The sequence below is a fragment of the Trachemys scripta genome, chromosome 2 (assembly GCF_013100865.1).
Source record: "Trachemys scripta elegans isolate TJP31775 chromosome 2, CAS_Tse_1.0, whole genome shotgun sequence".
NCBI classification, from domain to species: domain Eukaryota; kingdom Metazoa; phylum Chordata; order Testudines; family Emydidae; genus Trachemys; species Trachemys scripta.
The window spans coordinates 227754487-227781017 of NC_048299.1; the positions used below are offsets into that span (position 1 = coordinate 227754487).

A 26531-nucleotide genomic window follows, 5' to 3' on the forward strand; every position below is an offset into this window, starting at 1 on the left:
ATCCATTCTATTGTGGAGTAATTTAGGTATGCAACATTGTACATACAAAAAACCCCACCTCATTATTTTCTTTCACAGAAGGCACATACATTTCACTTCTAAAAATAATGCTGTTTCTTTGTGCTCCTAATTTTTAAAATGACCAGACTTCTAATTGTGAGCTAAAATTCACTGTCTGTAAGTCTAGCCTCCTGTCTGCAATGAGGAATGTGGATTTTAATGGCAGGTTTTAGTCTTATTTCTTCCTCCCCTGCATTTCTTGCTACTTTTCTTGTTAAGGGTTTTGGTTTGAGAGTCTAAGTTATGATATTATGGTTAAAACTAAATCCCACCCTACTAAAGACTCAGCAACATACTTTTTTATATTTCTGCTAGCTGAGACTTCAAGAATTTCAAAAAGTTTTGGCTTCACTCCAGTGCAAGGTTTGTATCTAACTTACCAAGTCACATTAGAATTTACTCTAAAAGAACTTGGCAGGGAGCAGAGCCTGGCTTGTTTAGTACTGACTACAATATTTGGAGAGATCATGACAGTTTTACAACTTTTTTTCCCCCTCACACAAGTGTGTTGGTTATGAGAATGTAACTTGCATTTCTTCATGCACAAAGTTACATGCAGGCATTTGGAGAATTTCAGTTACCCTTTTCAAGATACTAATGAACGCAAAAATATTTTATTCAGTGCACCAGTCCTGAATTAATTTGCACAGTTCCCCTCCACCTGTCATCCTTCCTCACTAACTTGAAACAAGAAGACTCCATTAAGTGTTTTCTGAGGACAGAAACACCAAGGCATTAAATGCTTTTAAAATACTGGGCTTTCTTCTCTCTGAGGGTGAGAGATAGTGATGGGCAGGGTAGTAGAAAGGTACTGCAGACATTTGAATGTGGGGAACATAAAGACTTTGGCTTGGCACCTAGTGAAACTGCAGAGTTCATATTAGCAAACCTACACATGGTTAGAAATTAAAGATCAGTGACAAACTATCAGGAAGAGATGAAGGCTGATAGGTGCTAGGAAACTTGGGATAATGAATCACTTGACAGAGTCTTCTATAGGATTTAAGTTCTCAGTGAAGAGATGGGACTTTTATGAGATAATGGAAGCATGTGGTTAAGACTTCAGAGGTAGTTTTTTGGATTAAGGGCTGTTGTTGTTGTGTTAGCCCTGTGGAGCATGGTGGTGTTTAAACGTACAGGAAGATGCATCCCCTGCACCAAACTGCTAGATTCTAACACCCTTATTCATGATGAGCAATATCTTACTCATTCTATAAATAGTTCCACTGAAACCAATGGGACTATTAGAGTAATGTGCTAGTAAATATCACCGTGGCAAGAGTATCACAAGCTGATTCAAAGAGCTTACAATCTGACACCACAAGGTGGATATTTGTACATGCCCGCCAACAGCAAGTTCCAGAATCAGGAGCAAATTCAAGACAAGATGTATCAAGAAAATGTAGCACAAAGGAGGGAGGCATGGAAGGAGAATATGTGGCGGGGAAACCATAATAAGAATACAAGTCTCTAATGACCTCTTACAAGCCAAAGCTCAGAACCAGTACTCCAGCCTCATCCTCCTTGACATGTCAGCTGCCTTAGTCACAGTCAACCATGCTCGTCTTGAAATCTTGTGCTTTCCTGGTTCTCTTCCTCATTGCTCCTTCCTCATTGGATGAGGAGGATTCTCCTCATCCAATTTTCTGTGAGGGTTCCACTACCTCTATCCTTAGTCTATTTCTCCTCTCCTGCTACAACTTATCTCTGAGCAATCTCATCCAAAAACACAAATTCCATTACCCTCTCTCAGATTTACCTCTTTACTCCAGTCGTCTCCTTCTTTGAATTAAAATCTCTGCCTGTCTCCCTCACATATACTAGTGGATGTCTAGCTATCAGCGCAAGCTTAACAAGCTAAAAGAACTCCTAATCTTCCTCCCCAAGCTCTTCCCACTGTTTTAACCATGTTACCCCTCCAGAATCCCTCCCTTTGAGACCACCTTCTCTACTGCATCAAACATAAGCTGCTTCTCCGCACTTTCCAGACCCTTCACAGCCTATCTCCACTCTACCGATCATGTCTTAGTCACTATCAAGATGTTGACTCATCTCTGTCCAGCCCATAATGCCAGCCTTCATCACCCACTTGTTAAATTTTCTAACAAGCTCCCTCATTAGCTACCTTCTAAACCCTCCTCAAACACTCTTTTGCTGTAATGCCTACAAAACACTTGACAACGACCACGTGTCTGGTGTGCTGAGACCACAGTCTACCATGCTGATCAACGCTGTCTTATTGTTTCCTTGCACTCCCCGATCAGTCTGTCTCCATCCATCTGTTGTCTCTTGTCTTATACTTAGATTGTAAGCTCTTTGTGGTTCCTGATCCTTGACTGGAGCTCATAGGCACTATGGTAATAAAAATCACAACATATGGTTACCAGTGAGGTATGCCCATAGTAAGTCTATGTATCAATAAGCTTTTTATGTGTGTGTGTAAGAAAATATCAGCAATCTCCACTGGCCCTCTGCCACTGTTCATCATTAATATTAATGTCTGACATGTCTGAGGAACACTTTTTTAGTATGAATTTGAATCAGTGGCTCACGTCTCTGATAAAGTGTTGTTCTCAGTTAAGCCCTAACCCCACAACTGATGGCAATCAGGGGGACTGCTATGTTGGTACAGGTCTCCACCGATTTCAATGGGGCTCCTTGCAGGCACAGCAGTCTACCCACATGATGTGGGATTGGAGCCTTAAATATTTTTTGCCTCTGGTGTGGATGAAAAACTTATCTAGATTGGGTCACTTTAGATAGTCTTGGTGGAAAAAAAAAATTTAAATAATTTTATCCTAATTATGGTTTGACCACTCTGGAAGCAAGACCTTTTTCAAAACAGATTCTTGAAAGCTGTTTGTTAACACTGTCTTCCAATGCATTTTACATTAATGATGCCAGGAAGCCTGGGGTTAAAATTTCCACAACCTCCTTTCCTTTATGTATTTATGCTTTTCCACTCAAACTGGCTAAGAGACTTTTGTATTGTTCCAGTACTGGAACATTTGCTCGGGGTCTAGTTTCCAGGCCAACAATAGTTACAAATGTTTCTGCAGTTGAAGGATTGGAGTCCACAACCATATCATTTGGTTTTATGTTCTAGATTTGGTCATTTGGTTCCATTCCCCATGATCAGCATCAGCCAGACTTTCCCCAAGAAATAATTCTTTAGGACTTCTCCCTTTTCTATGGAAACTTTGAATATATGTGCTATTATAATAACTAACAACTAAAGCTACAATGAAAGTTGCACCCAGATTTCTGTTATAACCTCCTGTTTTCATATTTTCGTAACTTTTCCCAACCATTTTTTTTCAGGCTGAAACTTTGCAAGTTTGTCTCAGCTGAAAGGCGCTGTTTTTTTTTTTTTTTAATAAAGGAAACTGAGGAAAATCTACCAACCATTTTTGATCATTCTCTGGGGAGAATGGAATTTTTTTTTCAGCTTACCCCCCCCCCCCACCCACATGACCATTGGATCACAACAACTGAAATTCAAATTCCTTCAAATTTGGTGTTTGGTTAGACCTCCTTGAAGAAATATCTGCTTCTTGAGTGCTTTGGACTGGTTGCTGGAGGAAATGGTAAAGCAGCAGTGGAGAAACATATTATGGTGGGGTAAGGAGGACAAAACAGCTGTGGTAAGTGTCTTCCTCCCTTCCAGCAGGTTGGAGGAAGAATGAGAGGTCTCCTCTTACACAGCAGCAAGGAGGAAGAAAGGCTTTTTTCCCAACAGATGGATGCAAGTAAGAAAAAGTAAAGCCTTCCTGCTCCCAGCAGTTAAGAAAAAGGAATGGAAATATAGGCAAGAGAGTGATGCCCTCTCTTCCAGAAGCTGCAGATGGAAGGGATGGGAACTCTCTATTTGTAAGCCAAGGTGATATACAGGTGTGTGGCATGCATTCTGTAAGCTACCTGGAACAAACACTGTGACAGGAAATGCCCTATGATCTCCTGCCTGGAAGCCAGGGGGCCTTCTTCTGAATGTGCTGCCCCTGAGCCCAATCTGATGGGCACCCCATCTTCTACCCCAGTTGACATTACTGCTCTGTCCACTCTTCCTATGCAGCAAGAACATCCAGTTCGGAATGAGATAACACACTGAATTTCTTCAGCATGCTACCATACTTCAGTTCAGCAGCATAAGAACCCTTCTGTTAATTTTTGCTCTTACAGCTGTTTGAATTTGGGGTAATTGGAAGATGCTCTGTAATTTTCTTGGTTGTTTTTATCCCTAATCTAACGAGCACACCCAGTACACAACTGTATGTCTGAAAGCTAACCCAGAGAACTTTGTTTTTCAGCGTTCAAATGTCTGGTAAATATCTCACTGGAGCCTACTTCCTATTTACCACTGCTACATTTTTGTGATATTGTGAGTTTAAGGATAACTTCAAAATGTAGTAATAGTGGCCAGATCCTTAACTGGTGTAAATTGGTATAACTCCATTGACTTCAACAAAGCTATGATTATTTGCACCAGCTAAAGCTCTGGTCCTAGGTTTTCAGCTAGAAGCTGATGTGAATGAGAGGTTGTAGGATACCCTGCTAAGACTGGTGAAATCTCAAAGAAACAATTGCTCTTGGATGGAGAAGAAAGTTGCACCCTGTTAGTTCATCCTTCTTTAACAATGCATAGCTTACCACTGACTTTAACCTCAGAGGAAAGAATATGTCCTATCTACCAAACAGGGGATAGGTGCAGATTAGAGCGCTAGTGAGGTAAAAGCAGCACCAGAGTTAAGTTAGGAGGAAGGAAACAGCTAATACTAAGATTCCCAGGGAGCTCTGCCAAACTAAAAAGGCAAGTTACACTGGGTCACGTATATAAGAAATACTGAAAAGAATGTTGCACCCATCCAGCTAAGTGCTTTGAAATTTAACAAAGAAAGACATTTCTTGACTCGAACTGCATTTGGAAAGAATTTTTGAATAAAAATGGATATTTCTGATCCTTCAGCTGGTGATCAGATCTTGCTGAAAACGCTGTCACGAGTCAGACAAGCAGTAAGCACACCAAGTGTCAGACACACAAAGAAATCAGTTGATTAGTTTTAACATGCAAGTTCTTTTCTTCGGGCTCAGTGCTGAAGCCTGACTCAGTCTATATGCAATGAGAACTCCCAGTGAAGCCAAATCTTATTGGTATTCAAGTCACTGGAAGGTTTGCCTATATAAGAACTTCAGGCTGGAGCCCTTCATTATTAAATAGTATAACAGCAGTAGAACTAGCTACCCATCTCTGACACTATTACTAAGTAGTGAGTTCAATGTTAAACAAACACAATTTTTAAAAGCAACTAAGTGACTTAGAAGCTTAAGTCCCATTTTCAAAAGTGAATAGGACCAGATTTTCAAAGATGTGGCTAGCTATCTAGTGGTAGTTTGAAAAGCACCAAAGCAGGCTAGATGTTTAACTCCCACGGAAATCAATATGAGTTAGGAACTTAGGCTCCTAGTTGGATTTCAAAAGCACCTAAGTCGGTTATCTGCATCTTTAGGTGCCTAAATTCCTTTGAAACTCAACGAGACTCAGGCCTGGTGTACACTGGGGGGAGGAATCGATCTAAGTTACGCAACTTCAGCTACATGAATAACGTAGGTGAAGTCGACGTACTTAGATCAACTTACTGTGGTGTCTTCACCACGGTGAGTCGACTGCTGCCGCTCCTCCGTCGACTCTGCCTGCACTTCTCACAGCGCTGGAGTACAGGAGTCGATGGGAGAGCGCTCAGGGATAGATGCAATAAATCGACCCCCTGCTGGATCGATTGCTGCCTGCCAATCCGGTGGGTAGTGTAGACATACCCGTAGGCTTCTAAGTGCCCAAGTCACTTTTGAAAATGGCACTTAAGTACTTTTGAAGATTTTATCCATGGTCCCCATTCCAAGGCTCTTACAATTAGAGACCAATCTGAACTTCTAATCCAAACCATATATTTCAAATCCGATCCAATTCCTAGGTCCAGACAAGACTGGATTGATAGCCATATCCAAATTGCCACAAAGTTTGGACTATGAGGATATACTTTTTGATTTCAGTCAGTTCTGGTTGGGCATCTCTCTGCTTACATCCCAAGGCCATGATCCTTACACTAGTGCTGAACTTTGTGCACCAAGAGCAATCCTATTGACTTCAGAGAGTCCCATGGGACTTCTCAGGGGAATGAAGTTAGTCATAAGTGTAAGTCTTTGCAGGACTTGCACCTAAATCAGACACAGACAAATATCTAAGACACACACAATGCTACATTTTAGTGAAGTGAGGATCACTTGAAAAATGCTCAGCAATGCAATTTTTAAGTAAATAGTGTATAAAATGGAATCGTTAATAAACAAACAGAAGCGGGAAAATAGTTATACTGTGCAAGCACTGCAATCAGTGACAAAAATTCAAACAGAAGCTCCTCTTAGAGAACCCTGATAGTGAAAAGATGAATGTATCTAAGGCCCTGATCCTGAAATCACTGCATGCAGGTGCACTACTGAAACCAATGGGGCTCCACAGAGTTGCATCATTGTGTCCACACTCAGCGATTGCAGGATGGGGCCAAAAATTATGGTACCTTGAGCCCTATCATCCTTACTTCAGGAAACCTCCCATTAGATTAACTGATGGACTCTAACTCCAATGAGTGTTCTGCCTTAGTAAGAACTACAGGGTTAGACCATTAATGTGTAAACTGTTTCTTTAGAGATTTCAATTTCAACAAACTCTTTCAAATAATTTACTACACTTAAACTGTCAGCAAATTTGTTTTAACTTCTCTATTCCAGTTACAAAGCAGTGAATAAAAAGACAGTTATTTAAAAATAACTATTTTAACCAAAGCTTAATTTTCCTTTAAGCAATCATCTGCAAAATAATTAACTTGTAGATCATTTGCATACATTTTATAAAATAAGTACTAAGAATGCTTTATTCAGACTTTGTAAAGGCTTATTTGTGAAGTATTTGGCTTCATTAAGAATGGTAATTTGAACTCTGCCATTCTTGGAAAGGATCCATGGATAGCATCTGTATTATGGTGTGAGAGAGCTGCTATCTACCATTTACAAATTTCTTTGGAATAAGAAGTCAAGAAAATGTAATATACTTTTTAAGCGCTTTTCCATATTGGTCCTGATAGTTTTTAACTATTAATAGTTTGTAACACAACATGACTGATGTCATATACAATTAGTTCAGAAGAATTTAAATTAAATAACCACATAACAAAAGGTTCCCTCTTCAGCTAAAGAAGTTGAAAGAAATATCATAAATTCAATAAGCAAATATTTGTTTACATTTACAATAATAAAACTTCAGACAAGTATTTATTTAAAATAAATAAATTATAACAGAACAAAACGTATATGTTGATCATGAAAGACAAAACTACTGTTATTGTGTGGACCAGAATGCACATAACATGCTAACAGTTCAAAAATCATTTCAGGGCATTCAGGAAACATGAAACAAACTACCTGTTTGTGAATGTACTATTTTTCTACTTGGTAAATATGCCTGAGAAAGTTAACCTGTAAAGAAATAGGCTTTTAAACTCTTAAACACAAAGAGCTTTCTACAGTGAAATGGTGAAGAGACCTGTGATATGCACCTGACAGGCCACTAAGCCATTTCCCACAGAGATTCTGTTCACTGCTCCACCTCAGTTCAGTGATCCAGCAGTGGCACAGAGTTTCACATCAATACCAAATTCATTCAACCAAGGCAATAAGAAAGCATGCTGATATGTTGTAAAATCACCAGTTTATATACAGAGGGTATGTGGAAATCAAAAAGATTCTCTACCAAAGTTAGTGTATTATTGTGCAGTATTATGGACAAGAAAAATGTAATGATAAAGCAGGGATTATATGTCTGGCTCAAGTTAAGACCCTTTAAAAACTACAATTTCAACACAATCACCTAGAATCAAAGAATGAAAAATCAGGACAACACAAATCATTTTACAGTAGCCACCTACCACAGCTAAGTAGGAATCAATATGTAGCTTGGGAAAATACTACCATAAATTGTGCTTTGGGTATATGAAAATAAAATATTACTAGCAGACACAAGCAGTCTGACAAGATGTGAAAGGAAGCAGTGAAAACATTGGGGATTGAATTTCCTTTCATCAAGATTTGTCTGCTCCTACTGTATGCAGATGACAAATGGAACTCAGAGAAATACAAGATATTTAACTCTTATTAGTAATTTAACTCTACTGTAATTAGATTTTGTCTTTTCTTGTATTAAAAGAAATAAAAACTAATTAATCAAAAGCTATATACTGAGGATTGTTCAGAATCGGAGTGCATGTTTTCTTCATTAAGAACAATGGGCCAGTTCCAGTTGGTGCAAATCGATGTAGCTCTGTTAAAGTCAATGGATCTATTCCAATTTATGGAACACAGTGTCTGACACTATGCCTCCAATTTTAACGGTCCTGTTGAAATCATTACAAGCAACTGCATACTTTGTAAATTACATGGGCTTGGAAAAAAAAACAATCATGGGCATACAAAAATTCTAATAGAAACCTTTAATTTTCATAATTTAGTTAAGCAGATAATACATGATCATACTACATGAGCTAAATCATATGAAACAAAGTTATCAAACAAAACAAATTCATAAGTCTGAGGAGAAAAAAACCACGACAGTAAAACGATGGAATTTTAGCAGACAGCCAGTCCTACCCTCCAATGTTGAAACACATTAAAATATACTATTGCACATATGTATGTATTTTCCGAGTGTGATCAGGAAGCAGCTTCCTTCCCCCTCTTTGTAGCACTGAACAAATGGCTAGGTGCATTACAGAGGCTTTTACTGGCCTATGAAGTATAAGGTATTGCCCACTGCTGGAGACAGGTTATAAGACTGGATGGACTAGGTAACTGATCCAGTATGGTAAATCCTATGTTATTCTTTCACTAGTACTGGCCATGGCATCAAGAGCACTCTACGCTGCTCTGACACCAGACACGCTGTTAAGTTACACCTTCCAATCAGTCTACTCATAGCATGTGCAGAGAGGAAAGCAGAACACCAATTATAAGGAGTACCATAAGGGCCCCGATCCAGCAACAACTTTAAACCAGTGCGTAACTTTATGTATGTGTAGTCTCACTGATATCAATGTCATTATTCACATGCTTAACATTAAGCACAAGCTTAAGTGCTTTGCTGGACCAGGTCCTAAGAGAAGAGCCAGTATCAGAACAAAAGGAGCGCACTGAGAGGAGACGCACAAAGCAGTGCAAGGGAAGTGGAAACATCTTTTAAGTTTATAATTGTTTAAGGAGGACAAATGGGGAGAAAGATGGGCTAAGGTTATATCTATACTGCAATCACGGGTTGTGACTGCAACTCAAGCAGACATTCCTTAGCTAGCTAGCTTGGGTCCTGGAAAAGTGAAACCCTGGCAGTGCACACTTCGGTGCAGGCTGTGCAAGCCCACCTGAAACCCTGGGTAATTACTCACACGGCTGGCCTGCACTGAAACACATGCTGCCACAGCTTCACTGCTCCAGTTGTGAGAGCTAGCTAGATTAAAGCTGGTTTGGGTAGGTCTTCTTGAGCTACAATCACAGCTGCAACCCCATACTTGTACTACAGACATACACAGAGGAGGAGAATGTATATTGTGTAAGGGGGAATCTCCTGGATCCAAAAACTTTCTTAGAGCCCCTGCTAATTTTACAAGATAAATGGCATGCGTGGTCATACTCTAGAGGACAAGAGGGAAATCCTAGATGGCAATGCTATGATTCTGGCTGAAGAGCTTCATTTTCCTCCTCCCATACCTGAAAGCCTTGAATCCTTGCCAAATACTCCAGCTGTTTTGAAGGCTGCACTGCAGAACAGGGGGAAGCAGGAGATATTCCTTTTAGACCTATGGCTTCAGCAGTCGGGGATGTTCCATTCATAAGGAGTTCCCTGGCAATTGTAGCTGTACTATTAGTAGTAGCAGATATGCTGAAGAAAGAGCTAGAAGTCTGGCTCATTTCTTTGGATGACAAATAGCTTCCAGTAGTGCCAGGGGCTGCTTTGTTGCGGCTTGCTTCCATCTCTTGATAAACATCAGGTGAGAGATGGAGAATTCCCTTTGGTGCTGAAAATGAAAGCAAAGACCATTCTCATTACACTTGCAGTGAGTTAAAGATGGACAACTATACGATTGTCAGTTTAGATGCTTCCCACCTGAAAACAAACTGTATACTTATAAGCAATGGGTTGTTTGCAGTAGTAACTGCAAGTCAGAACGCATAATCTACCTGATTATAATCAAAACTGGTTTTAAATGGACATTAAAGGGAAGGATTTTTTTTAAATAGGTCCTAAATGTGGCCTCTAAAACCATGCTTGAGATTTTGCATTAACAGACCATCTGGCATGCACAAATGAGGTACTTAGATGTCAGAACTAACAAGACATAGCCACACCTCAGAAAATGATAACACAATCTTTATTTTGTTGTAATCCTCTTCCTTACTACATCCCTACATCATCTGTTGTCATCATTTGCTGTGCTAACATGCCTTATTTAGGCCGCATACCCTTCAGTGAAGGAAACTGTCTTATTTTTTTAAGCATTATGGACACCTGTGACACATTATATATTGTAAATAATAATATCTTCGTGACTTACACTTGAGAAGGTGTATTCTTTGCTCAATGTGAACGTATATCACCCACTTACACCATAGGAATTATGCTATGTATTAGAGACCCAAAGAATTTATTCACGTGCAATTATGGAAAATCCTTCAATATCTCTAATGACATGTAGTTAAGGATAATTGCTCTTGATAACTACATTTCAGAATTTTAAATAATCTTTTTAGACAATGAAGTCCCAATCCTGCATACACATGTGCACCTGAATAACTTGACACACTTGAGGAAATCAACTGAGATTCTCATGTGTGCAAGACTGTTCAGGATCAGGGTTTAAGTGAGGCAGTCTTACTATACAGTCAAGCTATGTTTTGAAAAATAAATGATATCCATTTTGCAGATAGTTTAAAAGGTAATGATGAGCATGAAAATGTTTTATTAAATTACAACAAGCATATTGGAGCCTTCTGTTGGTAGCAGTAAGACTGCCTAAAATATGACATTTGTGACACCTGGCAGTAGAGAGTCCATTTTACAATGGTAAACCAGTTTGGCAACTAGTTTAGCAATGAGAAGAAAAATGCTATGGTTCAATGTTTATAGATTATTTTTCATTTGCAATGCATATGAAAGTCATTTTAAGATTGCAGGACAGTCTTAAAGCAGAATTGAAACTAGGTTTCTAGGATCTTATAATGGGTTTCCCTAATCTCAGTGGCACAAATGCTACTTTTTAAATCAGATGTCTGCTCCCTGGAGTAGATTCAGAAATACAAGGTATAATTAAAATCCTTAAATTCAAATACATGGTGAACATGCTTCCTTGTTGAAGTTTCAGACTGCTGTCTGAGCAAACTGGTTATAGGTGTGTCGTGTAATTGCTTTACTCAAATTGCTTTTAACTCATTGTAAGCCTCATATGGTTAGACCACAATCCAATATTGCTGATTAATTCATGAAAAGGTTTTATTAAGTATTTGGTTATATTGTTAAAATGCAAATAATTTAGTGACTGCAGTGATTAATTTCACAACAGGAGATGTAATGTGTGGTTCAACCTGTCTGACCTTGCAAACCATATTCACACAAGTATACAGACTCACACAAGCCCCACTAACAGAACTACTCGCATGCGTAAAATTAGGACTGGACCCCAAATTCTGGCTCTCCCCCTCCCCCCACTGAGCCACTACAAGAGCAAGTACGCTTATTAAGTTTGCAGATGATACCAAACTGGGAGGGATTGCAACTGCTTTGGAGGATAGGGTCATAATTCAAAATGATCTGGACAAATTGGAGAAATGGTCTGAGGTAAACAGGATGAAGTTTAACAAAGACAAATGCAAAGTGCTCCACTTAGGAAGGAACAATCAGTTTCACACATACAGAATGGGAAGAGACTGTCTAGGAAGGAGTACGGCAGAAAGGGATCTAGGGGTTATAGTTGACCACAAGCTAAATATGAGTCAACAGTGATGCTGTTGCAAAAAAAAGCAAACGTGATTCTGGGATGTATTAACAGGTGTGTTGTGAGCAAGACACGAGAAGTCATTCTTCCGCTCTACTCTGCGCTGGTTAGGCCTCAACTGGAGTACTGTGTCCAGTTCTGGGCACCGCATTTCAAGAAAGATGTGGAGAAATTGGAGAGGGTCCAGAGAAGAGCAACAATAATGATTAAAGGTCTTGAGAACATGACCTATGAAGGAAGGCTGAAAGAATTGGGTTTGTTTAGTTTGGAAAAGAGAAGACTGAGAGGGGACATGATAGCAGTTTTCAGGTATCTAAAAGGGTGTCATAAGGAGGAGGGAGAAAACTTGTTCACCTTAGCCTCTGAGGGTAGAACAAGAAGCAATGGGCTTACACTGCAGCAAGGGAGGTGTAGGTTGGACATTAGGAAAAAGTTCCTGTCAGGGTGATTAAACACCGGAATAAACTACCTAGGGAGGTTGTGGAATCTCCATCTCTAGAGATATTTAAGAGTAGGTTAGATAAATGTCTATCAGGGATGGTCTAGACAGTATTTGGTCCTGCCATGCGGGCAGGGGACTGGACTCGATGACCTCTCGAGGTCCCTTCCAGTCCTAGAATCTATGGATCTATAAGTGCAGAGCCACAGCAGCCAAGCTACAATTCCTCAAACCCGACTGCCCGTGCAGGGCAAACACAGACAAGAAAGTTCAAGGGGCCTGCTAACAGGGAACCCTATATTGCTCCATAAAGTTGCTTCAGATCAGAGCAATTCAGGCACTAATAGGTGCATGGTGGAAGTGGGTACATGAATGGAAAGAGCAAGACACATTCCTTACCCAGCTGATTACTACATCCTGTCTCCTTGCCTAAAGCTTAGAGAGCCCTATGGCTCCAGGCCTCCAACTGACTTTGCATGGACAGATCTCCAGGCAAGTCAGTGGGGCTCTACACAGGCACAAGGGTGTGCACCTGTGTGAACCTCTTGCAGGACCAGAGGCCCAGATCAATATGTTGCATGACTTCTGAATGGCTATACTATGGAAGTGTTGGAGAAGGGCAGGAAGAGGCTCCATGCACCATCTTCCTCCCCAGACAGATCCATGCAGGATAATCTAGAATATAGCCCTGTAAGTATAACACACCATATGCATCTGTATAAAGCAATGTTATGTACAGTATTTAATAATATACCCTTCATCTGAGACTCCACCACCTTCAGATAAATCTTATCTCACCTCACATTGTTTAAATTGCTTTGTAAAATGGATACCGGGTTTAAACAGACATAGCGCATCTCCCAGTTTACTGTCAGGTAAAACTGGGCTACCTAAGCCAAGAAACAATCATCACAAAATAGAGTGGCAAGTACTCAGCACCTCCTAAATCTGATCCATTGTAAATCCAATTTCACTAAATGCATTTGAGAAAAAATGATGATTAATTCAATAATATAAGTGAAAGAACACACTGGTACAGAAATACTATTATGAAAAAGAATCTATTTTGGAAAAAAACAGCACAATGCTAACTTTTTTACAAAATATTTTAAACTAAATCAAGTACTACAGATGTCTATTCCATTGATGTAATATTACTTAAAACAAACATTTCACATGCTTTCTCAGCCTTTTCAATGTTTTTACATGATCCACCCAAATATTTAACTGCTGTCTGGAACAATAGTTTGGAATTTTTCCAGACTACCAAACTTTCTAAATGTTAAAATAACTAATATATGGCATATGATGAATAAAAAGATATTCAGCATGATATATCAAATGCTCTTATAAACCACCTACATTGTTATAAAGGAGATGGTAAATTAATAACAGTAATAGTACTTTTCACTTATATAACACCTTCCAGCTGAGGATCTCAAAGTGCTTTATAAGTAATTAATTAATTAAGTCATACACCTAAGAGGTAGATATTATTGCCAGCACTGACTATTTTTTAAAACCAAATGATGTAGTATTTTGGACTTTATATTAATACACTTGAAAACTGTTGGGATTTTAACTTAAATTCTAAAGTTTAATGAGACTAATTAAAACTTGCTTTTAAACAGCTGCTGATGAAGCACGGAAAACTAAAAAAATCTCTTTTGGAACATTTGTGCTAAGAAATATAGTTTCTTAAGTTTTATTGCCTATTTTAAAATAATACTAAGGATCCTTCTATAAAATTCTTCTGTGCCTGCTGTTTATTCCTAATCTGAATGTATAACCTTCTGTTTGAATATCACAGTTTAGTTGCTGTGGAAATTATATTACAGGATGACGATTATGATATCGAGTGAGGAATGAACTATAGAAGGATAAGAACTCTTCAGAAACAAATACCAGACACTGCTTTCATACATATACTTTTGTTAATAAAATTGGGACACTAGACATACAAACAAAGGAGATATTTATTGACCTCTCTCTAGATAGGAGTTGTCCACATAGCATGAGTGGATCTCTAAGTGAGGAAAGTTCTTATAAGCTTATTATTCCTCTGTAAAATCTAGATTTTTATGTGAATATCAAGAAAAAATTAACATATGCTAAATTCAATACAAATCTCATATTACAGAATCATATGCAACTGTAAATCATAAAGGTTATAGCAGGGGTCGGCAACCTTTCAGAAGTGATGTGCCAAGTCTTCATTTATTCACTCTGATTTAAGGTTTTGCGTGCCAGTCATACATTTTAACATTTTTAGGTCTCTTTCTATAAGTCTATATCATATAACTAAACTATTGTTGTATGTAAAGTAAATAAAGTTTTTTAAATGTTTAAGAAGCTTCATTTAAAATTAAATTAAAATGCAGAGTCCCCCAGACCGGTGACCAGGACCCGGGCAGTGTGAGTGCTACTGAAAATAAGCTCGCGTGCCGCCTTTGGCACCCGTGCCATAGGTTGCCTACCCCTGGATTATAGCAAAGATGCAGAGTAATATATGACAATTATTAGGAGTCTCAGGAACTATATTTCACCATATATATCAACAGTGGTGCACCTTCTGCTGCATACAACCTGGAGGTGCATTCATGAAAGACCCATAAATAATTTCCATGCACAAGCATATTATTTACACCCATGGGCAATCATGTAAGGAAAATATGCAGACTAGCTATGCAGTATAATCACTAACACTTGAAAAACAATTCTAATCCATTCTTTAATGGTAATTGTTAGCAGTTGCTTAAAATTGTAATCTCTAAAAAGACTTCTAACCCCACAATCAAATACAGGTGTGTGTGATCTTTTGTCTACATCTGCCAATCAGATACTAGAAAACTGTAAAGTGGTATGGAGGAATACTATATAAATGGATAGATTAAGGCAATGTAGGGGCCTGGGTAACATCTCTACCTGGGTAGTCCCCATAATCTTACCTCAGTGCTGTGCTCCCGTCCCTGCCTGGAGTAGCAGTGGCAGAGCCACCAGTGCAAAAAGCATCTTCGCTCTTACCCACCATTCCTCTTTGGACAGGTTGGGGACTCCCTCCTTCCTGGCCCATCCCACTTTATCTTCACACTGTGTGGGATTCCCTCCCAGAGAAGAACTCAGCCCTCACCCATCAGAGCAAAGGATTCTGTGTGTGAGGGCCCTTGCCAACCTCACTCCCGCAGAGCCATCATGACAACAAGCCTCCCACAGACATAGCCTCTGCTGCAGTGGTATTGACAGGGCCCCATTGCAGCCGGTTCCTGAGCTAACAATGCAATAAAATGAATGGGGCATTTAACCGTCGTAAAGCCATCACAGGGCTGTCTGCTGATTCAGGAAAATGTCTCTTCATTAGTTACACTGGCTCATGCTATCAAGCTTTTCTTCACAACCACGAGGTCTAGGAACATATTTTTTAACACGAAACCTGATGTTGTCATGTGACTTCCAGGAGATAGTTCTCTAGACATGGAACTGTATCTCAATCCCGCTCTGAACATACCAGACCTAATTCTTTCCCTTCTCTTGTTCAGTACTGTCAGAATACTCCTTTTCCCCCACAGTTTTCAGTCTTTTCTTGTTTCAATGACTCAGAGTCATAGCTTTTCCCTGAACAAGGGGCAAAGCACTGTTCTACTGCCCCTGGAGCACACCGGAAAGCAGATTGTGACTTGGAGACTCAAAATTTGTCTCCTGGTCTCCCCTCTGTGCTGAGGAGAAAGCTACAATAGTTGGTGTGTTGGGAGGGGTCAAGGCTTCGCCCACTTCCTCCCTCACCCCCAGAACACTTCAGTGGAACATGCTTTGCTCCCTGCACTGCAATCTGTACAGCCAGTAGAAGTGTGTGCCTTACTCCTGTGGGCTGCCATGCCTACAGGGCCATGATTTAGCCCTATATGCAATCTGCTTATTTTATAAAATAAAATGATCATTTCAACATTTGAAATGAACAATCTTCTTTCAGCCAAAGATAGGTTATGTGAGGTCTGATCAATACTTGGGAACTCAATAAAATCAGCCAGCAATAACCACTAAATAGTTTATTTTTAAGACCAAGATTTTACCACACTTACTCATGCTGAGGAATACCGTATTTCTTGATTAGTCCCACTAAAATCAACAGGACGAACTGCGAAGTAAGGTATTTTGCAACGTGAGTGAGGGTATCAGAATCTGGCACTAAATTACTTCACCATGAAGCAATTCACAGGAGACCAGATCCTGTAAGGTGTTGAACATTGCAGATTCACTGGGATTTCCACAGGAGCTGCAGCTGCTCAACATCTCTTAGCATCTGGCCCATCATAAATCCAATTTCACCAAAAAGCCTTGGAGAAATTCTAAAAATAAGGGTGGCTATTTTAGTAACAAGAATGAGTAATTTAAGTATTATTATAAAAATAAATGGTAAAATGGTAAAATTTCTATATTAGAAATAGCTTTTAAGTGTCACTACTTTAGAAAATATTAGTAAAACAACAGAATAGGTAAACACTATGGCCATTATGTACTCAGCAATAGTCTACATATCATCTTGGACTTCGGAAGCAGAAATACTGGCATAGACACCAGCATTATTTACCTAATGCATCTGCCTGAGGTATTTTACAGGCAACCAATCACTAACATACAGGCACCAAAAATAATACTTTGTACTTACATAGTGCCATCCATTAAAAGATCTTAGTTATGTGAGGTTAAACAAAGTGATGTTATGTAGCACCCCTATTCAAAAAACAGCTTGTCACAACAACCATGTTAAAAGATAAGTATATTATTTGCTTCTTTACGACTGAATAAGAAAACAAGAAAAAAATTGTTTTGGTTTGTTGGTGTTTTTTTAACATTATTAACATCAGGTCTGGAGTTCCCTGATTTTGCTGGAAGATTCTCTGCACAACTGGAGAACTACTAGAATTATGACACCACAAGAGACGAGGCTGAAACCTGAGCAGTGGAGAAGGGGATAATTTTTAGTCAGACATTTTAAAATTCTGTTTATGTTGGTTTTATTTTTATTGTTTAACTCAAACTCTTGACGCACACTGGAGAGAAAAGCTCTTTGTGAAAGTTTCAACACCTTCCCTTCTCCATTTCAAGAATGAGAACTCATGAAAAACAAGTCTTGATATTTTTAATATAAAGAGCAAACAGAAAAAAATAAGGGAATTTCTACAGAATATCCGATTAAACACTCTAGTGGACATGGATTCAGGACATATAGCATTTTTTGAGGCAACGACTTGTGCATTTGGGGTCTGCATAGTAGTTCAGTGTACCAATAGAACTTAAGAATGATCAAGGCTAGCATGTGAGTTTTGAAGGGAGATAACATAAGGCAGAGGACAGGAAAGAGCTGTTATTAACAAAAGTAGATGGGTCAACAAATCAGGGAGTGAGAGCAAATCAGGATAAAGAGCTGACAGTTCAGATGCTTGGAAGAGCAATAAGACAATTTTTGAGGGGTGAAGCAATGAGTCAGTGCTTCAGTGTAACCAAAGAGTGACCTGCATAGGCAAGATCATTCATTAACAGAGTAGAAAGAGGAGAGTGGGAGTTGTGATGATGAAATGAAGGGCATGACCTACATGTGCGAGAGAAGAAAGAATGAGTAAGTTTAGCAGATGAGGATGGAGAGATAGTTGGAGTTAAGAAGAAAGCTCAGTGAAGTTATGAGTGAGGATGAAATCAGAGGATAAACCAGTGGGGGAGAGGAAGTTCTGGGGGATGAGATGTTTGAAGTAAGGAAAGAGCTTGGAGGAGAGAATGGAGAACTTGAATAAAGCCTTGGTTAGGATAGCAATATGTCCTCAGCAAAAATGATCCAATTTCTCAAGGAGATGATTATCTTGGGCTGATGATGAGATAGCTTCGCCAGATGTGAAGAGGACCAGATCTCAGTCAAGAGATGTTGAGAGCAACACAATTACAAGGTCACTTGTGGCCACTCTTAACCACAAATGCATATAGAGCTCTCTGTTGGAAATGCTTTCTTATATCTGAACTAATCCTTTAGATACACCAATCGTGCGCAAATGTATTTTCCAAGGGTATGAAGTCTAATGACCTTTAACAAACTCCAATTCTGCAACTACTGAGGAAAAAATGATATGGTCCTCCTCCCCTGCTTTCTCCATAACTCTCTCGTGTCCCATTTGCTGAATAATGTCAGTTTTTCTTAAATGTTCTTCCATCTCCTGTTTAAATTTGTTAGCACTTACTGTTCAGGCTGAATGATTATTTTACCCAGACTGCTAAATGCAATTAGATCTCTCCAACACCACAAATCTCATAAGTAACTAATAACACCAACCCTGACACCAGATTCCCAAAATCCAATCCCTGGATGTGACCATATCAGAACAGAATTACATGAATATCTCCGCTTCCCAATCTGATTTTCCTGGGGACTTCAGTGAGCAAGGGAAGATAGTATTCTAGCTCTCTTCCATAGGCTATCAAGGGAGCCTCTTGTCTCAAAATTAGTGTAACTTCTGTACGACCTGAATTGTCACCTGAGCACTTGATGGGATACCAAACTACTGCAAAAGACTCCAGTTCCTGTCTACAGGCTCAGCTGGTGGGACTGACACCTTGGAGTGTTCAGTAATGTTATAATGCTCATCTGGCAGCACCTGTGCTACAAAAGCAGTTGGAGAGTCCTTGTTCTTTGAGCTGTGCCACCTCAAATTCAGTGTTCTGCAGTGTTATCAACCTATCTTATTGTGTCTTTTACTCAGAATGACCATGGAATGGTAGTGTAGAATCTGAGGTAAATGTATAATTAAAAGAGTTATTAAATTATCAATCCACCACCTGGCAGAGCAGATTGATATAAAATCTATACTTTACTTAACCAAAAGTCCAAGAAACAGCAATAATTAATACAAAAATATCACCCAGTGTAAATTATGCACTTGAGGCATACAGAAAACGATACAGAATATTGAAAATAAAAATATAATGCTACCAGATCTGAATTTAACAAATCTGAAATATAAAATAGACACTTTATCCAATAAACTGTGAACAGACTTTGGTTATCATCATCCATAAAAATGTACAGGTGTTAAATTAGCCACAAAAGGGCTCCATTAACATTTCCTGGATGCAAAAGAAACATGGGGAATTTCAAGAAAGACTTAATGAAAATACTGCTATACAGTATATGTGTTTCCACTTAGAAGCCAAGATCTAGAAGCACACAAAATGTCATGAAAATCAGTCTTAATTTATTGTGCTATCCTTTTACAAAAAATGTCAAGATAAAATAAAAGAACAAATACTTTCCCTATAATTTAACTATACATTTTCTATCAATAGGGATTATTTCTGTGATATTATTGATTACGTGTAAGCAAAAACAGAAAAGATACTTAATAATGTGAAGGCAATTGCCAAAGTTCCCAATCCTATTCTGTGCAATATAGACAGAAATTTGTTAGTCTCTAAGGTGCCACAAGTACTCCTGTTCTTCTTTTTGCGGATACAGACTAACACGGCTGCTACTCTGAAAGAAATAGTAATGTTCTTTTTAACCTTGGATTTAAGACACTACCCTGACTCACTCTCTCTCTCTAGGCTTATTTTTTACTCGGAAGAATTGCATTAGATCAAATAGCTTTGTTCCTTTGGAGTTCATCTGCTCCTGCTGCTTCTTCACCACCTGAAATCATAATCATCTGTTTGTGACATTACAATTAGTTACTGAGAAGATGATTACTTTGTCACAAACAGATGATTATGATTTCAGATGGTGAATAAACAGCAGGAGCAGATGTACTTCTAAGGAACAAAGATCATGATTTCATGCAAGAGTCCTTAGTAATAAAAGATTAAGGAAGAAAAACAACAGTAAATATTTTACACATAGGTGGAACTGTTTATAAATATAATGTTTTCCATGAGGTAGCTGTGGTTCTTCAATTTTCATTTGGACAACACCCATAAACTGGAGAAGAGACTTCTGTTTAACCTCTGTGAAAAAGTGGAACACCTTTCCTAGGGAAAAATAGTTTGTACCTTTTTTTGCTTCTTTATGATGTATAAAGAATGCCTGATAGTGCTATCAATTAGGAGGAAGTAGGTTTGAGAAGTCTGCCACAAAGGTGCTTGTTGGAGTATTTAACAGCTGGGAAGAGGGGAAGGGGTAACTGGTCAGCTTCTGGGTACTAGTCCTGGGGGATGCAGAACATGCAATAAGTGGGTATGTTATAGGAAACAGAGCAGAGGGTATTTTCCAGTGATGACCCACACAAGATACAGTTGGAAAGCAATAGAATCTGTTGCTCTCTTGTAAACAATTTACTATTGTTTCTTTAAAAAAAACAGATAAATTCTCTTTGCTATCCTAGTTTTAGTCTATATAGTTTCCGAAGAAAACACTGCACATCGAGCAGACAAAGAGAAGGAACACTAGCATGCAAAAGGAAGCTAAAACATAATCCACCAAAGACTCTGCATTCTCAACAACTAGGGCCTAAGCTTAGCTGGAAGAGTAGCTGCTCACCTGTTAAGCTGAATGAGGGCAGCAAGGAGGTACATAAACACCCCAGGGCCCACTTTAGACTCTTACAGTGCCCAGACAGGTTAGTTTTTAGGGGCCCCACTATATGCTATGTCACACCACAGTGATGTAGAGTTCCATTTTCCTGCAATGTTTTGATGTTGTGTGATGTAACTTCATTACATAAATACAATTGGGGGGGGGGCACCCTGCCCAATATACTGGTGTTCTCTCTATCCTCACTCTATTAAAATGAGGATTTGGGAATGAGGAAAATGCTCCCCTTGTTCTCTTTAACCCATCCTATATTAAAACTATTATTTTACCACCACCACCATATATATTATATATATATTGCAAAAAAGAGATTATGTACTAGTTACTGTTCTTCAAGAATCGCCTCTGTACATTCACACTCGTAGGGAGATGGCATTGAGCTGTGGAACAGTCAATGGCACATGCCATTGCCTTAAAAAGTCTGTTGGGAGGAGTGAACTCGCAGGAGTGACCTCATCACTTACTCTACATAAAGGGAGTACACCTCTCCAACTACCTCAGCTCCTTCTCCCTAACTGCAAAATCCTGATTTTATACAGAATTCCAAGGTAAAGGGGAAGGTGTATAATGGGAATAGACAAAGGCCCTCAAAGCTCAAAGAAAACTGTTCTTCAAAATTCGCTTCTGTGCAACGCGACAGTGTTTGGTAATGGGTTCTTCCTGACATCTCTCCCCAGATGGTACAAATAACCATCAAAATGGCCTGGCCTTTTCCAGGTAAGAACAGAATTCCTTGCTTCTAGTGTATAGAAATCAGTTTCTCTTGGGTAGGAATGGTGCTATAAGGAAGAACACGGGTAGAGAATATATTGAGATAGGTGGAAATCTGAGACCATCTTAGGAATGAAGCCGGGATGGGGTCTCATGGTGACCTATGGCCCTTATGGAATAAGATGGAGTAGCCATCAAAGCACTATGCTCATTCACCTTCGTAGCAGATGCAATTGCTCTCAAGAAGGATGTTTTGATTGCTAGATAGTTAAGAGAGGCTTGGGCAAGAAGCTCATAAAGGAGGGCCCATCAATTTCAGCAGGTCAAGATTGAGGTCCCACAAAGTAGGGAACGTCCTAAGGGGGGGAAGTACATTTACCATGTTCTTAGGGTATGTTTACACTGCAGCTGGGACAAAAACTCTCAGCCACTTAAGCTAGTGTGCTAAAAATAGCAGTGTGGACGCTATGGCTCTAGCCACCCAAGCTCAGACTCACGGGATTAGGTGGGCTTGAGAGCCAAATTGCTGTGCAAGCCACAACATCCACATCACTTTTTTGACCGTGCTAGCTCAGGTGGAGCTAGTGCGAGATGGTCTACACCAGCTGGGAGGCTCACTCCTAGCTGCAGCATAGACACACCCTTACAGAATCTGGAGACTGTAGTGTTAGAAGATGGGTTTGTCCTTAACATAAATCTGATGAGCAGATAGTTCAGCCATATGGATTTTAAAGAAGCTATAGCTAAGCCTTGAAACTTAAAGAAGGTACTCTGACACTGCAGGGCCCAGCTCAAGATGGGGGGAAATCCTTTACTAGTGAAGTATAGTATACCATATATAGTAAACCATTTCCATGTTGGTTTATAGCATTTCAGGATGGAGTCTTTCCTGGATGGCAAGAAAAAGGCTTGAACCCTCCGAAAGCAGACACATTAGTCGGCAAGTTATCCTCCATGCTGCAAGGTGGAATGCACTCTTGGTTGCGATGCAGAATCCTTTCTTGCTGTTGAGACAGGAGGTCTGGAGATAGAGGCAGCATATATAATGGTTTTTTGGCCAGCTGCAGAAGATCTGGATACCAGTGCTTTAATGAGGGGGAGATGCCAAGATGATGACTGCTGGTGGTGAGGATAATGATGAGGACTAACACTTCAGGTTTTTTCACAAGGCGTGGTGTGAGTCATGCAAATATTATGCATTCTGTATTCTCTCTCTCCTTTACTGACTGCAATGTGTGCATTGTTTGATTGGTTACAAAAGTAATTATTGTAGAAAGAGTACTATGTAATCCCTGTTGTGCACCATGGGATCCCCCGTCTATTGCTAAGCTCTCTAATATAGTCGATCTAGGGGGCTAAACTGTCATAGATTAAAGTAAGTGTAAACCCTCACCTTGGGGTAAGTAATTGTTTCAAAAAACCTAAAACTATAGACCAGGCTAAACATGCACAGCCAAAGTTTTCTGGTCTCCAAAGATACAGGCTAGGAATGCATTGTTGATATAGTACACGGACATGGTATTGAGTGTAAGCACCTATACTACATGATGCTGCAAGGACAAGCAAAAGGTTTGCAGTCTCGCCGCACCATCTGAGCTCCAGTCCAGCAGCAACACATCAGAAGGAATCCAGACCCCACAAGTGTTCAGAAGGCAAGGCATTTGGAGGTCTTGGAAATGCACACACTAGCCCTGATTGGAGGCAATAATGGTAAAAGTGATTGTAGGGATGGCAGGACAAAAGGGTACCCCAAAGGACATTGTCTCTGTCTCTGTTCTCCTACCAGCAAAGCTGCGGGAGTCAGTCTCCTTAGAAGGCTGCGTACATTTGGTGTGTGTCTCTCAAATGTTGTGATATAGGTCGATAAGGCCATTAGGCCTAACAGTTTTAGGAAAAATTGTTTGGTCTGTACCAGTATTCCCTGAGAGTTGCCAAGAAGTCTCATATCTTGTAAAATCTCTCCTCTGGGAGAAAGGCTACGTCCTGAGTCCAGAACTGCTGTGATGATCCTTTGTGTAGGTTGATGTATGAATTTTTCCCAGTTGATTCAAAATCTCAATAATTGTAAGTGGCTGTACATCTATTGGATCACTGAGGACAGAGTCTGCTGACAGTGGTCATTCGGAGCCATTCATCCAAGTGAGAGTGGAGAGAGTGCAGAAAACACCGGCTACGAATGTCGGTCCCTTGTATAATTGCTGGGCAAGAAGCATATCTCTGAATGGAACTCTGGTATTCAATATAGCACCAGTGAGGGACAGAGGCTTTCTGAAACAGGGAAAGGGCTATTTTCACTACCTATAATACTATAAATTAACAGTTTACAGCGAACTCTGAAGTAGGGACAAAGGGATGACTAGTCTGCAGGTCATGAAGGTGAGTTCTGTTCACTCTCTGTGATGGTGGAAGAGGGGTGCTTGGGGTTTGTACTCCCTTATATAGACAAGAACAATAATGTCACCCTTGTAGGAGATCTCTTGTGCACCGCCCCCAATGAACACTGCTTTTTGAGGTAGTTCCACTGTTCAACACGAGGGGCACCAGATCCCCACAAGTGGGAATGCAGAGGCTCTTGTAGAACAAATATTAAAACAATTATTCAAGTTCTCCTATGCAGCCAGATTCAAAACATCCCTTTATTTCCCTACATAACTTAAACAAGACTCTGTCTTTCTCTCTGTCTCTATGTACTTCTAGTGTGCTCATCTCTGCAGTATCTCAACAGAACGCAAGGCCCCATGGGTCTAGAACCCAGGCCTGTACCACTATCAGGCAACTGACATCTCCAGGCTGTCACCCAGCAGCAGCTGTAATCAATTTGTGCTCCAAATCCCATGACCTACTATGGACATAGACCCCAGGTTTAATTATGCTGGTGGGAAAGCGCTCTCGTGCCAGCATAGAGCAGCAACACAGGAGACCTTACAGCAGCGTATCTGCAGCGGTACAGCTGTGCCACTGTAAGGTCTGTAATGTAGACATAGCCTAACATGGTGTAAAATCCTAGTGAAGACAAGGCAGTCTGTAGTTTTCACATGTGCTAACAGGGTGGTCTGCCCCTTTAACAGCCAGGAGGCTGGGGGCAGTCAGCCCTGTTCAATGATCAGACCCAGCTGGGCTGGAAGCAAGTGATTATAAAAGCCAGAAAGTAGCTCAGTTGAGGAGGAGCTGCAGGTGCGAGATGGGCTCCTGTAGTAGGCCCTGAAGCAGTAGTATTGAAGAGAAGGGTAAGTCCTCCATTCAGCACTGAGAGAGACAAGGGGAAAAGCTGCTGGGTGTTGTGGCTGATCGTAGGCAAAGGAAGTGATTTTTGTTTTGATGTTTTGCCTAAGTTTTATGTTGCACAATAAAACCGTGTCCTGAAAGAGACTTGGGCATGGCACAGTGTCTTTCCTGGGCTGGGGAAACAGGCCTGCAGGCCAGGGCCGGCTCCAGGCACCAGCCTGGCAAGCAGGTGCTTGGAGCGGCCACTCCGGAGAGGGGCGGCACATCCAGCTATTCGGCGGCAATTCAGCGGACGGTCCTTCACTCCCGCTCGGAGCGAAGGACCTCCCACCGAGCACGCTTTTTTTTTTTTTTTTTTTGGCTGCTTGGGGTGGCAAAAACCCTGGAGCTGGCCCTGCTGCAGGCTATACAGGTAAACCCTGGAAGCAACCTAGAGTTTACCTCAATCTGCTACTGTGAAAATTACAACTACTATGGCCTTGTCTACACTACCAAGTTTTGTTGCCAAAAACTGCCTTTTGGTGACACAACAGGAAGAGCGTACACGCTACAATGTGACTTTTGTCGTGAAAAATGCCCAGTCTTGGCGACAAAAACCTTTCCACCCCTACAAGAGACTTTTGTCTTTTCCCTCCCTTTACTGTCGACAAAGAGCCAGTGTAGACACTGCTGGTTGTTTTGTTGACAGAACTGGCTTATGCCAGTATCCCACAATGCCTGCCCTGATTGCTCTGCTCAGTGTTTTGATCTCTGCTGCCCTGCAGGCATGAGCCCCTCCCCTTTCACAGCTCGGGGAAGTATCTGTGTGCTGCTCCCTTTGGGGAATAAACAAAGAGCAAATCATTGGAATGCTCCTGTTCTGCCCTGCACTAAGAACACAGCAGCAGGCAGACTGCTGTGCTGCTTTGCCATTCCTCAGCATGGAGAGCAAACAGAGCTTCTCATGATGCTGCTCTCGGCAGCTGAGGGGGCTGTGGGAGAACTCGCCCAACAATCAGCTCTGCACTGTGGGATACATACCCACGGTGCATTGCTCATGCTGTCGATAATGGTGTCCCCAATGTGGACATGATCTGTCGAGAGAGGAAGCAAGTGTAAACACCCTTTCGCGATTTTTGTTTTGTCGACTTTTGGGTGTCGACATAAGTTTTATCAACAAAACTTGGGAGTGTAGACAAGCCCTTTGTCTTCACTAGGGTTCTAGCTCGTGTTAATTGCCATGTATGAGCTAACCTGAGTTCAGAAAAAAAAAATTTCTTTTATGAAGACAATGCCTAACTGGCTCTATAATCAATGCATTTCAAAATAAGCATGAAAATCCACTCAGTTTTTAAACAAAGAATATACCATTTTGCTCTTGCTATAGTATAGCACACTACCATGTCTATACTCGTGAGGCAGATACACAACAGAAAACTTTTCAGACAATTTCTGATAAAAAAAGACT

The 26531-nt window shown here is 40.3% G+C and overlaps 1 protein-coding gene across 19 annotated transcripts in view; it reads right to left on the reverse strand.

Moving 5' to 3' along the window:
* The window catches only part of STAU2 (staufen double-stranded RNA binding protein 2), a 218507-nt gene that overhangs the window by 105433 nt on the left and 86543 nt on the right, over positions 1-26531 (reverse strand). For all 19 annotated transcript variants that reach the window (XR_004644768.1, XR_004644767.1, XM_034763136.1 and 16 more), the window contains one exon: positions 9862-10169. Coding sequence is in view for 17 of the 19 variants with exons in the window: in XM_034763136.1 (XP_034619027.1) it covers positions 9862-10169 (308 nt within the window). In the remaining 2 variants the exon portion in view is untranslated. The remainder of the gene's footprint in view (positions 1-9861; positions 10170-26531) is intronic.